At 35.9% G+C, this 15,523-nt stretch overlaps 1 protein-coding gene across 1 annotated transcript; it reads left to right on the top strand.

The window, feature by feature from the left end:
* The first annotated feature begins 2,232 nt into the window (after window positions 1–2,232).
* LOC143596025 (uncharacterized) lies at window positions 2,233–2,934 on the top strand. The gene has a single exon (XM_077074906.1). It carries the CDS (start codon window positions 2,233–2,235, stop codon window positions 2,932–2,934), a length of 702 nt encoding a protein of 233 aa, XP_076931021.1.
* Window positions 2,935–15,523: the final 12,589 nt, after the last annotated feature.

The raw sequence follows: 15,523 nt of genomic DNA, 5'->3' as shown, positions 1-15,523 counted from the left end.
GCTTATTCACCAGCATGTGTTTCTGACGTATTTTTAAACATTTTTACAGATAATGTAGACTAGCCGCTTGAAGCATCGAAGTTGAAGTTGGCGATCTGATGGCTCAGATCATTTTTGATAAACTTAAAATATGTGTAAATGATGATTTAGATAAACAAGTAATATTTTGTTAACATTAAACGGGTATTTTTATAATCCCGTATTTTGATATGTAAATAATAATATTTTAATCCACAAAAGTAAATTTACCGCAATTAACCCGCAACTCTGATTTAATTACAAAAGCGGTACCAACATTTGTGTCGCGCACCCGGGCCATGGTTTGGGGTGTGACAAGTGTTGGTATCAGAGCCATCGATCTTAGCGAATTAAGTTTTAATTGATAATACATAAGCTTCTATCCAAGTGAATAAGAAAATCTCTATTATTACTTGTTTAATTTAAATATGGATAAGATATGCTGGTAAACATTTTCTATCCCTCCTCAATCTAAACCACCCTTAGATGTCTTTCAAGAAAATAATCGACGGCTTCATGCGCGACGCAATGAGAGCCGGATGTCCCGATCCAATGCCGAAGGACATAATGAGTGAAAACTACTACGGAGACTTCTTCAATCAAGATCACCCAATCGAACAACCCACACCGGTGTACTTCCCTGGAACTGAACAACTACCAATCAACATACCCGGCGATTCACCGATGCAAAGGTACGATCCTCCAAGAACTTCAAGTCATCACTCGTCAAGCATCCCGGAGTACCATCCGTCCAACATTCGGACGTATCATCTGTCTGACATTCCGATGTATCAACCATCCAACCCCCATCCGTCTTAAACATTCCTAGCCAATAGATCAATCATGGAGGAACCCGAGTCTGACTCTTTCGACTGGATGTAATGCCACTCCGATCAAATGCGATGGCACATTGGAACCTCTACTTACAACTTTGTCGATTCTCACCCCAACAACTACGATGGACCTTTTCAAAGGCCGAAGATGAGAGTCATTCAACCGTATGAGGGTTATCGCCTGCACCCTTTGGTGGCCGATACAACAAAAGCTATGGAAGAAGATGAAGACCTAGAAGAAGAGGAAGATCCAGAAAAAGAGGAAGACCCTGAGGAATATCCAAATGAAGAGATCTCTAAGGCAGTAACAACTCTACTATAGGAACCATCAAACTGTGACTGCCCACCAGGTCAAGGATGTGTGCAACCATTCTTCCACAAGAGTCCAAGCTATGGTTCTCTAGATCCGTATATGCAATATCTTCAAGAAATCAAGAACAAGTATCCGCCAACCTTTCCACCATATCAAGGCAAGATTCCTTCAATTGAGAACAAACAGATGAGATTCGTGAGCAAGAGGCAGCAGCCTCGTCACCATATCCAACGAATCACTACGACATCGTGATGATGGGATGCCGTGATCCACCGCCACAATAGGGTTATCCGAATGTGATCTCGCAGTCCCAAGAAGAACATCTCGACTGAGCATTACACGAAACAGATGAGTTAAGGAAGAAGGTGGCCCAAGAAGGATGCAAAATAAAGAAGATAGAAGACAAGCTTCTTCATAAATGCAACAAGATGACCAAGTCGGTGAAGATATTTACGAGGGACTAGAGAGATCGTGATAAAATGTTGTTAATGTTGTATGTGTGTTTAAAATAAAGGACGTTAAATCGTTCTTCTAAGGATAGGGAAATATATACATCAAGTAATGATGTATTTATAAATGTGTAATGAAATGATATATATATATATATATATATATGTAAAATAAATAAATGAAAAAAATGTGTGATTAAGAAAAGAATGTAATTTAATTTCAGTATGTCGAATCAGAGTAATGCGGAAGCTTCTCGAAAGGAAGCAGAAAATCGTGCACAAAAATATAAAGAAAAAGAACAAGAACAAATACCTGAAAAGTATATGAACCAAATACAAGACATGATAAAGAAAGCCGTGAGAGCCGAATCTCACATTAGGACCCAAACTAGGCAAACTCACTCTGCCGAACATTCTCGAAAATCTGTTAAGTCCCGTCCTAAACCATATCATATCATATCGAGGAGAGCGTTCGTGAGTCTAATGTTGATGGCGGCGTTAGACAACAATTTAAGAAATGAAAATCGAAAGTTGTTCGTTTAAAGACTTTAAAAACTTTAGTCCAAAATAATTCTATGGCGACAAAGGCGCCATTGCGACGGTAAGATGGTTGAAAGAAATGGAGTCAATCGTAATCATAAACAAGTGCGCCGAGCAAGAAAACATCCAATACACGGCGCATATGTTCAAAGGAGAGGCTCTAGAATGGTGGAATACTTTAATCATGAGCAAGGAAAGACAAACGATGTACAACGTGATGTGGGAGGATTTCAAAGAGATGGTGCTGACGAATTTCTGCCTGATGCACAAAACCGATCAAATTCAATCGAAATTTCTCAAGCATAGAGTCGTAGGAACCAATCTTCGAGAGTATAACACTAAGTTTCATGAATATTGTCGACTTGTGCCCCAGCTGGTAACATCCGAATCCAGCAAAGTAACACGATACATTTGGGGACTCCGGCGGGTAATCCGCGACATAGTGAGGTCTCATTTACCTCAAACCGCCGATTCCGCCATGGAATTGGCTAGTTACTTGATGAATGGTCTAATCCGCAATAAAGAAGAAGACAAGAAGGTTGTGCCATCTGACGACCACAAAAAGACTAGAGGTGCCCGATTCAAGGGCAAGGGCGTTGAACAACAAAAATCTGGATTCAATTCCAACTACACCCAATGCAAATTCTGTATGAAATACCACAAGGGTAAATGCCACTTTGCTCTGTCTACAACCACAACTGTTTGCGACTCGTGTCACAAACCCGGCCACACAACGGCCGATTGTAGGAAAAAGTCGATGACCTGTTACAATTGCAAATAGATGGGTCATCTCATTTGAATGCCCAAAGAACAAACCCGTTGTTAGAGGTGCGGGAGGTAGTGGTCAAAAGGTCGAGCCGAAAAGGGGAGTGCTCGAGTTTTCATTCTAGATACCAAGAAAGAGGCCGCCATGCCGGAAACTATCACCGGTACGTTCTTAGTTAACGACATGTATGCTAGAGTTTAGTTCGATTCAGGTGCCAACTTAAGTTTCATAGATTATAGCTTTTGTAGTCTATTAAATGAGCCTCTAACGAAATTAAATAAAACTCTAAGCGTCGAGACCGCTAGTGGAAAAATCGTTAAAATCTCTGAAGCCTTGGAAAACGGAAATATCTTATTAGGTAGTTACGTTCTGCCTATTCCATTGTTGCCCATGACTCATGTTGGGTTTGATATATACTCATGTTGGTTTTGATATATGCGTAAAACTTATATTTCTGATATATATTTATACTCAAAAACTGCAACTTTGTCTCATGTGTTAACAACTTATACCTTACTTGTTTATGTGCTTATTTGCTGTATATGCTTCCGCATTCGGAGAGGTCCAACAAAATCTCAGTCTAGTATGATCATACGTCAGTCGTTAGCCTTTGTGCTTCTCGACATCTCAGTTATATTTGCTCATTTGGTTAATTTTTTATTCTCATATGACTTGTTGAAACTGCATATTTTTTTATATATATTATATGTACATTTAAACTGGTGTGTTACTCACTCAACCTTGTGTTGACAAAACTATTCTATTTTCAACGCATATGCAGGCTATCGTGTGACATGATTATCAAGATTGTTTGAAGCAACTTAGGATGCATGTTAGAGAAGATACAAGAATTATATTTGACTGTTTATTTTACTTGTCTACTTATGAGTTTGATGTTCTTGACTATTTAATAAAATTTATTCTATATTGACACTTTTAATATTGCTTAGTAACCTTTGAAAAGCTGTGAACAATTAGTTCGCGCCCCGTCATTTCCACCGTAGGTTGGGGTGTGACAACTCGCAACAGCGCCGATTTGAAAAAAAAAATACTTGAAGTTATGGAAAACGATAAGAAAGAGATGGCTCAACAAATGAAACTTATGCAAGACCAGCTCCACAAATTAACCGTTTCACGACAACGCGCCAGAACAGAAGACAAGGGTTCTGATGAAGAAGGGAGTGATAGGCCAGCAAAGGGATCTGGCGCATGGTTCTCCAACGAAATAAAAGTTGATATTCCTGAATTTGATGGAAAACTTGACCCTGACGAATTTGTGGAATGGATGCGAACGGTTGAGAGGATGTTTGATTATAAGCAACCCACTGATGACAACAAGGTTAAGATTGTTGCCCTCAAGCTTTGCAAGTATTCCTCAACTTGGTGGGCTAATACCAGTTTCAAAAGAGAACGTGCATGGAAAGAAAAGGTAGAGCGTGGCAAAAAATTAAGAAGTTGCTCAAGCAGAAGTTTATGCCCACGTACTATAATCAGGCAAGCTTCTCGGAACTCCACGCTTTGAAACAAGGTTCACGACCGGCTAAAGAGTACTCTCATGATTTTGAATATATATTGATGAAGTGTGACCTTCCAGAAATGATCCCCAAACCCTAGTTCGTTATTTCGGTGGGCTAAAAAACCCGTATAGCCCATGTAATTGAGTTACACCCTTATGCAACCTTAGAAGAGCTAACTTTGTTAGCCCATAAAGTGGATAACCAACAACGGTCCAAAGGAAAATCAGAGGCTACTCGTTTTTCTTCAAAATCCAACCCATTCACTAATCCCACCTCCTCATTCAAGCCTACCCCCGTAAACCTTCCTAGACCACCCCTTCCCCCTGAAACTACCCCCGGTCCTAAAAACCCACGTCGATGTTTTCGATGTCAAGGAATTGGTAATATGGCGTATCGCGATGACGTGGTTGGATAGCCGGACACGTGTCCTGCCACGTGTCCACATGTGGCACAATGTCTGCCACGTGTCACCACGTGGCACTGCGTTCGCCACGTGGCAATCCTACCGGTGATTCATCAACCCTACGTCGCGATACGCGACGGGGTGCTTATCAGACCATCACGTATCGTGATGGCCTATTAGATTTGCCTATAAATAGCGGCTCAAGCCCTCCCATTCTTCACACCAAGTCTCACACATCTTTCTCTCTCTAATACATACTCTCTCACTCTAGAAATCACATCGATAAGCGTGTTGATCTCGTCGTTTTCCGTGCAAAAAACCCTACGTACCTCAAAATCTGTGCCACACACATATGATGTTATCTTGAAGAGCGTGCCATCCCAAGATGACCCGACGCCCCGCCTTGAAGTGCGTGCTGACGTGTTGTGAAGATTTTGTGTGCCTCGATTCGCGAGCCAAGAAGGGTGTTGATCAAAGGGAGCTTGAGAAAAGAATAGACTTCGAAGTGTTGCCCAAGTATCTAGGGTTTTATAAGCAAAACAAGGTAGGCATAATGTCCGAATAAAATATAATAAAATATTAAAGGCTTAAAACACTAAGTCGAGGGTATACTCAATATCTCGAGAATAAAAGAAAGTAAAACAAAGAAATTATATAAAAGATAATTATATGAATATAATTATTTGTTATGGATAAAGTATAATTATTATTTAAATGATTTTAGATAATAATAAATAAATAAAGTATACGTTTTTTCAAGAAGAAGGAACGTTGAGTTTAAGAAAAGTAAACAAGTTAAACTAACGGTTTTAAACTTGTAAAAAGAAAGAAAAGTATTTAAACTAAAGGTTTAAAAAAAATATAATCGATGTAAAGATTATACAAAAGAGACTAAAGGTCTTAAGCCAGATTAAAGATCTTGTATTAATAAGAGGTTATACTCGTACTATAGGTCCGAGATAGCTCAAGAAAGAATCAATCAGTTAGGTGAAGCTGATCCTTTAATAGGTGAATACGCCCAACTTGTTAAATCGAGTCAAATAAATGAAATGAATTACATGAGATTACGTATCTCTTAAACATTATAAACAAAGTTAACTGCTGGCTCTCAGGCTGTCGTGTACGTTTGTTTGGATCCTTACATATGTGGTAAGTCGGTGGGCACACCGAGCCACACCTGGTTATTTGCCTCTGCCATGATGGGCCTGACCTAAGTTACGTCCGAGTGAGGGTAATCATGTGTATACTGATGGTATCTAAGTTATATCGAACGCTACGCTGTTTGTTGAGCGGTTTCGAGTAGAGCTAAGTTTATAATTGTGTTTTGTTTTAACTTGATTATTCCTAACCACGATGGGTCGGACCTAAGTTATGTTCGAGGGGTAATCAAGTAAAGAAAAAAGTTTTATGCGTCAGCTTATTCACCAGCATGTAGTGCTGACGCATTTTCAAACATTTTTATAGGTAATGAATACTAGCCTCTTGAAGAAAGAAGTTGGAGTAGGTGATCTGATGGCTCATATCATTTTTTATAAACTTAAAATATGTGTAAATGATGGTTTAGATAAACAAGTAATATTTTGTAAACATTAAACGGGTATTTTTATAATCCAGTCTTTTGATATGTAAATAATAATATTTTAATCCATGCAAGTAAATTTTCCGCACTTAACCCGCAACTCTGATTTAATTACAAAAGCGGGTACCAACATTCGTGTCGCACGCCCAGGCCATGTTTGGGGTGTGACACCCGGGACGTTGATCACTTAGTCAAATGATGTCTCCCGTGCCAACGAGCTTAGCAACACTCGTTGCCCCAAGGTTTGCACCTGCCCCTCCCTGTTCCACATGCCCATGGGAAGATATTTGTCTCGATTTTATCCTTGGTTTTACCTCGTACACAACGCCACAAAGACTCAATCATGGAGGTTGTTGACCGTTTCTTCAAGATGGTTCATTCATTCCTTGTTATACCACCAATAATGTTGTTCAGATTGCTTCTTTGTACTTTAAAGAGATTTTCCGTTTGCATGGTATCCCTAAATCTATGGTTAGTGATCGCGATGTTAAATTTCTCAGCCATTTTTGGATCACCTTACGGAAGAAATTGGGTACTAAGCTCAAGTTCAGTACTTCTAGTCACCCACAAACGGATGTGCAAACTAAGGTGACTAATCGCACCTTGGGTTCTTTACTTCGTGCACCTATTCATAATCATATTATTAAGTGGGATGAAATCTTACCACATGCAGAATTTGCTTACAATCGTATTCCCCATAAAACCACCGGTCATAGCCCTTTTGAGGTTGTTTATGGCACTAATCCTTCGACTCCTATTGATCTCCTAGTACTTGACACTTCCTTCAAATTTAGTGAGGAGGCTGAAGACCGAGCTCAGGATATCAAGGATTTACACGCCCAAGTTACTGATCGGATTTCCAAAATGAATGCTCAGGTTAAAGCACGGATCGACAAACGCCGTCATGATGTTCAGTTTCAGCCTGGTGATTGGTTTGGATCCACTTGCGCAAAGACCGTTTTCCCGCTAAACTTCGTTCCAAACTAAGTCCTCGTTCGGACGGTCCATTCAAAATCTTGGAGAAAGTCAACGCCAATGCCTATAAAGTTGACCAACCTTGTACCTGTGGCACCGTTTCTGCCACTTTTAACGTGGCTGACCTGCGACCGTATTTTGACACAGCTGACGACCTCCCAAGTTTGAGGTCAAACTTTTTCGTTCTTGGGGAGGATGTTGGAGATCACACTATCCGTAACAATTTTAATTCCAACGGTTCCAACTGGGTCAATCTGATTAGCAGCACTACACCCTACCCAACATCGAACCCATGATCAAAAGACGCTTACGTGGTCGAGTGGAATATTATTTCGTATTTTAATTTATGTAACTTTAATTCCCGTTTGTTAATTTTATTTTATTTCCTTTCTGTTATGAAGTAGTGGATAGGCAGGTTTTCTTCCATGTTCCAAGCATTTACATAATAAGTTGTTTTTTCTTTATGTATTGATCGATGAATGAAAAGAAGGTATATAAAAATTACAACAATTTTAGTTTGCATAATAACTATTTTCCATTGCTATTCTACTTTTGGCAGGGTAGAAGGTGTTCTGTGGAGTCCTAGAGGTGTCCTAAGTATCTAGCAATAATCCTAGGTTAGCCCTACGATTCTATTTTGTGTGGTGTTTCTGTATCACGAAGTAGCTGTAGTCCTTTCAATTATCAATGATCCTGGAGTTGTGACTGATTTCAAAATCAGTTTTACAACACAAAATGTGCTCATATTTATTTTTTAATATTTATTGAATTGGTTGTGAGTAAAGAAGAAAAAACTGTAATGATAATGTATAAAAAAGTATTATTTAATTAAACATGAGAGAAATGTAATGTTTTTTAGTGTAATTATAAACATGAGGATGAGGGGTAGGTTGAGAATGCTCTAAGCGATTTCATCATTCAAACATACTTTTATATTTTATAACTCATTGTTTTCTCACCAGTAATTCAGTTAATATTTTGAAGTACAGAAAAGCCACCTTAATTTTAGTTTTGTTGTAAATTTTATTTAGTAAACAAAATAAACATTTTTTAAGATAAAAGTCATAAACTCGATATAATTTAAAATGTTAACCAGAAAGTGATCCTTGTGGGATCAACCATGCTTTTACCCAACCTAATTTTAGAAAGTGTAGTTTTTGAACGAATCTTATAACTAGGTTATTAATATGTATCCTATACTGGCGGGAATTAATAAATCCATAACCTAAACATATATGATTATAAGTTATTGATTTGTGTACTACACTACACAGACTGAAATACTTCTGAAATGAACATAATCCTACACACACACACACACACATTTCTACAAAATCGATTTCAAAAAACACGCGATGGCAATATTGTAAATTCTTTCGAATCGTTTCCATTTAATTAACCGTTACGACCTTCAACCATCATCACTGACTTAATTGCATACTCCAATTGAATTGAAAATTGTTTTCAACAGATAAAAGTCTTAATACGTTCCAGATTTGTTCTAATGATGAAAATGATGATCAAATCGATGGTCGATTGATGATTATTTGATGATTACGAGAGTGAAGTGATTTCAGTGTCCAATTTCATGTTATAGAAAACTTAATTTAAGATATGATCTTGTGAACATTTAAAGGTTTGTGATGAGTGTTTAAAGTTTATTTATGAACTTATTAGATTTTTGTATAGAATTTCTTAGCTTTTTTCATTCTAAGTTTTGTTATGAACTTTTTAGATTTTTGTACTGAACTTCTTAGCTTTTTGTTCTGAGCGTTTTAAGTTTTGTTTTGAACTTTTTAGATTTTTGTTATGAAATTCTTAGCTTTTTGTCCCGAACGTTTTAAGTTTTGAACCGAACGTTTAAACATAATACTATGAACCCTGATCAGAGCTCAGTTGAGTGTATTATTATGCAATTTCATAATCGATTGATGATTCTAAAGCCACCTACACATCAAATCGATTTATTAAATTATCAACTTTTTATTATCAATTTGAAGACTTTTGATGTTCAACGACATTCTATTTTGATTTTGACTTTTGAGATTTCATAATTCAAGCTCTGATTAGGGTTTAGAAATAGGATGAGGAAGAACTAGGAGTTCGGAATTTAGATTAGAATCAATTTATAATCGTTGAGTTTGATCACAAACTAGTTTTGGTTATTTACGAAACTACCACCGCGTGTTTTGTAGTCTAACGTCCTGGAAGGTCGTGTACATAATATACGATATATATATATATATATATATATATATATGTGTGTGTGTATGTATATAATATGTATATATGTATGTATATATATATTTACACACACTATATTATAATACATATTGGAAGGGTAATAAGGTAATTTCACTAAAAACTCTTTAAATTAAGAGTTCACAAGACTTGAAGCATAGAGCACAAGTACTCTATGCGTATGATTTTCATATCTAGGTTTAAACTAGTATTTTGGCTCGTGAAGCCGTAACCGAATATACTAATGAACCTTAAAAAGTTTCATATGCTAGCTGCTTAACGTCTTCCAAAAGATTTGGCTTCAACCTTAACAAAAAAACGTTTCAGATGTTTAAACAGGATGTCGGACTTCATCTTCTTCTGGCGATCTTCATCTTGACCTTTAAGTCAAAATTTTATTTGTTGAGTTCAGGACGGACAGTGGAGATATTGACCATAACATTTTTTTGTCAAATGTTTTAACATATTTTATCAGACTACCAAAAGTTACAACCAAAGCCACTTTCATTATATTCCAAATTGAAAACTCAAAACTAATGACCTAATGGGTAATTTTTAATGAAAAATATAATCTAATAAACTGAAAACATATATTTAGTAACAAACCTTGTTTCTCAACAAAGCAAAAACTGCACCCAATTCCCAATCTGCAAATAATAAGAAAGTTAAAGATAAAGTTATATGGTCATTATACGCATCAGTTATACTTTGTGCTTATAAGAATACATAGTACAATCAGTATGACATAAGCAAACTATAATACAATAAAGAGTATAAAAAAGCTTAACACACATGAACATAGTCAAACTTACTTCATATTGAGTTATTAGATTAGCTATACCTGAAATTAAGAATTAAGTTTATATAACATAACCAAATAAAGGCCTATTTGATTTGATTGTTTCATCAAGTATGTAGAGGGTTATTAGGTTCCTAGAACACTACCAATTAAGTTAACACATTATTTTTCATACACAATTATAATAATTATAAGTTTATAACACAATCATATAAGAAATATAAATCTTTCTAATGCCCATTTTTATAAAAAAAAATTAATGGTCATTCAGTTCGGTTTTCAGTATGATTAAGGATTCTACAATTTTACAAAACGCTGAATTTTGTTTACCAAATAAACCGATTGAAAGTTTCGGCTAACCATTTTGGGAGTTGAGTTGTAACTGTATCCGAATAACAAACCTTAGGATTGGATTCGGTTATTCAGTTTGAAACCTATTTAAACCAGAGATCCAAACCTTAATATTGAAAAGCATGCGTAAACAAAAATTATTAACATGATAATAGTGAGAGAAAAAACTAACAAATAAAACAGAAAAGACAACAGCCAGTTTGTGCTACCGGAACCATAGACATTTCATCGAACGACTGGAGTGCACCACAACATACATATGCAAGAAAAGAAAGACTAAGACAATCACATGCGATACAAAATTAAAATGTTGAGTAACCAGATAAGAAAACATGACAACAAAACACTGAGATCCAGACATCAGACAAACCAGAGGAAAAAACGATTCAAAGAGGACGACTTTCAATTCAACTGCAAACAATATTATAGGCTGTTGCAAAGCATTCTACTTTGCTAAATAATAATAGACCACCTGCAAAAGAAAAAAAAATTGACAAATTAGATTTAAGCTTTCAAAGGTTTTATATACTTTCTCGAGTATCCAATTCAAATTACTACAGTCCATTCTATTACAGCATAATTACATCATTAAATTGATATACCCTTTCATTAGTAGCTAATTTTGAACATTTGACATGCTTGACCCATTATAAAAGAGAGAAATATGACAGGTCTGTATATTACCTTTGCCTAAGTCATGGCTTAATCTACTTTTGTAGCTTGTTTATCTATGTCCTAAAAAATGATAATAAAAACAATAAAGTAAATCATATTACACATATTAACTGCATGAAAAATGATGAAATATATACCATAATAATAGATATATGAGATATATGAACTGAAGCATATTACCTTCAGTTCTTTTTCAATGGCCAGAGCAGGCATAGAGTGCCAAATCTAACACCTTTCAGATGACCATACGTTCACCATCATTGAGATGACACCCAAAATCCAAAGGTCCTATGGTTTTCCGAACACATGGTCGTCAGAAAATAAATAATCAGCAACAATCGCCCACCACAACACACAACTGCCACACCGCCACCCACGGTTACAAAATGTAAGCCGGGAACAAAAGCCTATGACTACGTAAGTCGCCCCATCCAACCACTGCCACCACCAAACCAACGCTACCTAGGGTTCAGAAATTGAACCCGGAAACAGTAGGTGAAGATGAAAGAGCGAAATCGACAGGGGAAAGGTGAATTAGACAACGGTTTCTTACACCAGAGAGAGAGCTTTAGAATTATAGAGAAGACGGTCGGTGTCACTGACCATTTTGATGTAGAAGAAGCGGCAAGTGGATTTGGAGGTCCATTGAAAACATGGTACAAATGAAGCTTCAGATTGCACAACCATAATCTTCAACAACATAAAGCACAACTTCACTTGAAAATGTAAATATACTAGTATTGAGCCCACCCCGTTTTGCGGGATGCGAAATAACGATAAAGATAGTGTTTAACAGTGAGTTACTTTGTAGTTTTTGTAGCGTCTCTTCAACTATACAGAATATTCGCAGGAGCTATTAGACATGCCAAAATCATTTGCTTGACAATTATTTCCACAACATATAAAATGTCATCATATGTCGTGCATTTGTTGTTCTTACATTGGGCTTTTGAATCAGGGGTGGTTTTTGCAGGAGTCTTGTTGCAGCTGCAGAGACGTTGTGATGATAATGAACGTTGATGTACGTCAGATAGTATGCCTGTGATTTTGTCGATAGTTATTGATTCGTCAGATTTGACAATGAGATTGGACCTTTTTATAACTCCTACCAACGCATATGTTCGGCTCGCAGAATCTTTTGATCGATGTACTATTTGTCTACAACCATTTCATGACACACAATATTTAGCGTTTCCGTAATTGTTTCATTGAAGATAACGACATTAGTGGTGTCTATCATCAATGACTGAGGCATTGAGATGGTATCTGTGAGTGGAAAAGAAGTTATAGTTAGTCAAGAGTATACTATTTTTTTTGGCGTGCATGTAAGTTTTTTTTGGTAAAGTCACTGTACACGGAGAAAACAACAACTTTAATATAATGGCCACACCTATAAATAAACGATACAACAACAGACAAAATGTTTCGAATAGAAAAATTAACTAACCATTAAAGCAAATGCAAAGGGGAAAACCACTTAAAAAAACTCCTAACAGCTGTCAACGACCTCAACCATCTGCAACAGGCTAATACAAATAAGAAAAACATGTCCATGAAAGAAAAGCATTTTGTGTAGCACAAATCAATTTCAGACAGTAACAGGGAGAAAATAATGATCTGAATGATAATTTAAGAAGCAGGGCTATTAATATGATTTAGAATGAAATTTTATATTAATAAAACTATGACTATTAAAAGCAATATAGGAGTAACTCCATAGCTAATTGATAAACATTATCAAACTCTAAAAGTCAACAATTGCGACATTACTAAAACACAATAGATTTAACTCTGAATGAACCTCGTTTCACACGAAACAAATTAGGATGAATACATGAACTTCCATATCTACAAAACCCAATTTATGATTCAATCTCAAAGCTTTAAGCTTTTTAAAGTCAATTTTTGAAAGTAGCCATAAAATTAAGTGGATCACCAACCCAACTTTGTCTCTAAATAACCCAAATAAGCACAACTACAAAGGAATGTCGGCACACACTATCACTCACTGACAATAAGATTCTAGGACTCAACCAAAACAAACACGCAAACATATTTCTAAAATTAAGCATGAGTAGAAGCAAATTGAAGAAACCGAATTAGATAAAATACAATATGATGATGGAACAAAAGTTGAAAAAGAGATTAGTTTATGCTACGTTTTACCTCACTTTCGTTGGATGTAGTTTCTTAATTGAGATTGACTCTCAGTTTCAAATGATAATCTACAGGTTTCATCCATCAATCAATCTGTTTGAGATGGGCGGCGGTGTATAATGAAGCCGGAGAAGAATGTTTTCATTCGGGAACTGGAAGAGTGTCTGCAATTGGTTTTGGTTTTGGTCGAGGTTAGATTTTTGATTGAAATTAGGGGTTTGTTTCCGCTTATGTTACTGCCTAATGTGTGGAAGATAACTCAACGGTAACTATGGTGTTAATCTTCCTCTCTGTTGGTGCAGATTTAGCATGGTTATCTTCTCTCAGGTTATGTTCATCCCCTTTTGATTTTCTTTAGGGTTTTTTTTCCTGTGATTTTTCTATGTGGGGTTTTTCCTCTTTGAAGATCGACGGTTAGGGTCTCAAACTTTTAAGCAACCAAGACATGACAACAATTGTTCTTGTTTGATTCGTTATATGTTTGGATTTATGGAAATTTATGTTCTGTTTATGATTTCTACAAAACTTCACCTAGACACACAATTTAAAATTTTGAATTCTCAAACAATGAGGCTTGGTTTCTGATTTCTTTCAAAAGTTCAATCAAAATCATATTCAAATTATTTTTGTTTATCTTTTCCTCTCTATTTCAAATTAGGCAAAAACGAAGACTTTAATCACCATACGATGGCAGCTGTCAATACTCTGCAACTCTGAGCACCAATACCAAACCTTGTTCCACCACAGATTCATATATTATTCTATCTTCAATTTTTTTAATAATTGACCTAATTAATTATTCAAATTTATGGATTCCTAACCTTATACCATTTGATTTGGTATAGGGATGTCAATTGATATGCCACAAGTATGATAGGCCAGCTCAAACTGAGGGTAGCGTGGATGCATTTTTCGGAGATTAACTTGCTGAAGGTTGTAAAGAATGATATGTTTGGATTACTTTCTGTACAACAAATGCGTCAGCAGGTTATTTAAATTTTAAAAATGCAACTTTATTTTGATGTTGCTTTTAGTATGCGCCTTATCATTCTAATAATGACGTTTAGGTATTTCACCAAGATCAAGTGTATTTATGTATCTCTGATGTGTAACATTGCACGTTTTTAGTGAAGTGTGTTTCATTTTTTCAGTTAATTTTATAGTATCTTGTGTGTTTTCACATGATCTATATTGATCTTTATGTTGTTGACAATATATATGCGGAGTCAGCTGTATACAGAAAAAAGATTAATATAATGAAATCTTTTGTGTTAACCAAGAGTTGATATTGGCATAACTCACTCCAAGGAATGATAAATTAACAGATGGTGGCACTGAAGATAAGGGCGTAAGGTTATTAGGGTAATATTGTATAACTTTCTGAACATTTTTTTTTATAATTCTGTTGCAATAATTATTCAAGTTATCTGATAATATGATTCTTCTTCTTGTATGCATTAAGAATAGACTTTGGGTGACTTTCAACTCTATTTGACACTTTTTTGTTATTTTGTTTATTTAGTTCAAGTTTTAATTCCTTTATTTGTTGTGGTTTAGTGATAAAGCCGACTCACAGAAATCACAACATCAACGCGTTTCAGAACTGCAAAGGCTGATCCATCATCCATATACGTGTGCAACTGTTTGATATGTTTTTTTTCTTTCTTCTCGAAATATGACTATATTACTATTATTATTGTTATTAACTTTATTTGTTAAAAAAGCAGATTTGGAACCATTGAAGGTAGCAGGTAGAAGTTGGAAATGCAAAATAGCTAGCTATTCTGGTAACATTTAAAAGGCTAAGTGGATTCAGATGAAGCTCATATTCACCTTAACGATTTCAACCGAGTTGGGAGCTGGCCGCTCAACTACAAAGACATATACATTTTTCAAGGTATATATTT

This window comes from Bidens hawaiensis, unplaced genomic scaffold (genome assembly GCF_021521415.1).
Source record: "Bidens hawaiensis isolate Kalapana, Puna unplaced genomic scaffold, B.hawaiensis_p1.1 tig00045965_1, whole genome shotgun sequence".
Lineage (NCBI taxonomy): Eukaryota > Viridiplantae > Streptophyta > Magnoliopsida > Asterales > Asteraceae > Bidens > Bidens hawaiensis.
Note: the sequence above shows the minus strand (reverse complement) of the source record. Positions and strands in the feature narration are given on the sequence as shown.

Coding starts and splice junctions, on each gene's coding strand:
- LOC143596025 (XM_077074906.1), top strand. CDS start 2,233: ATGGAGTCAATCGTAATCATAAACAAGTGCGCCGAGCAAGAAAACATC.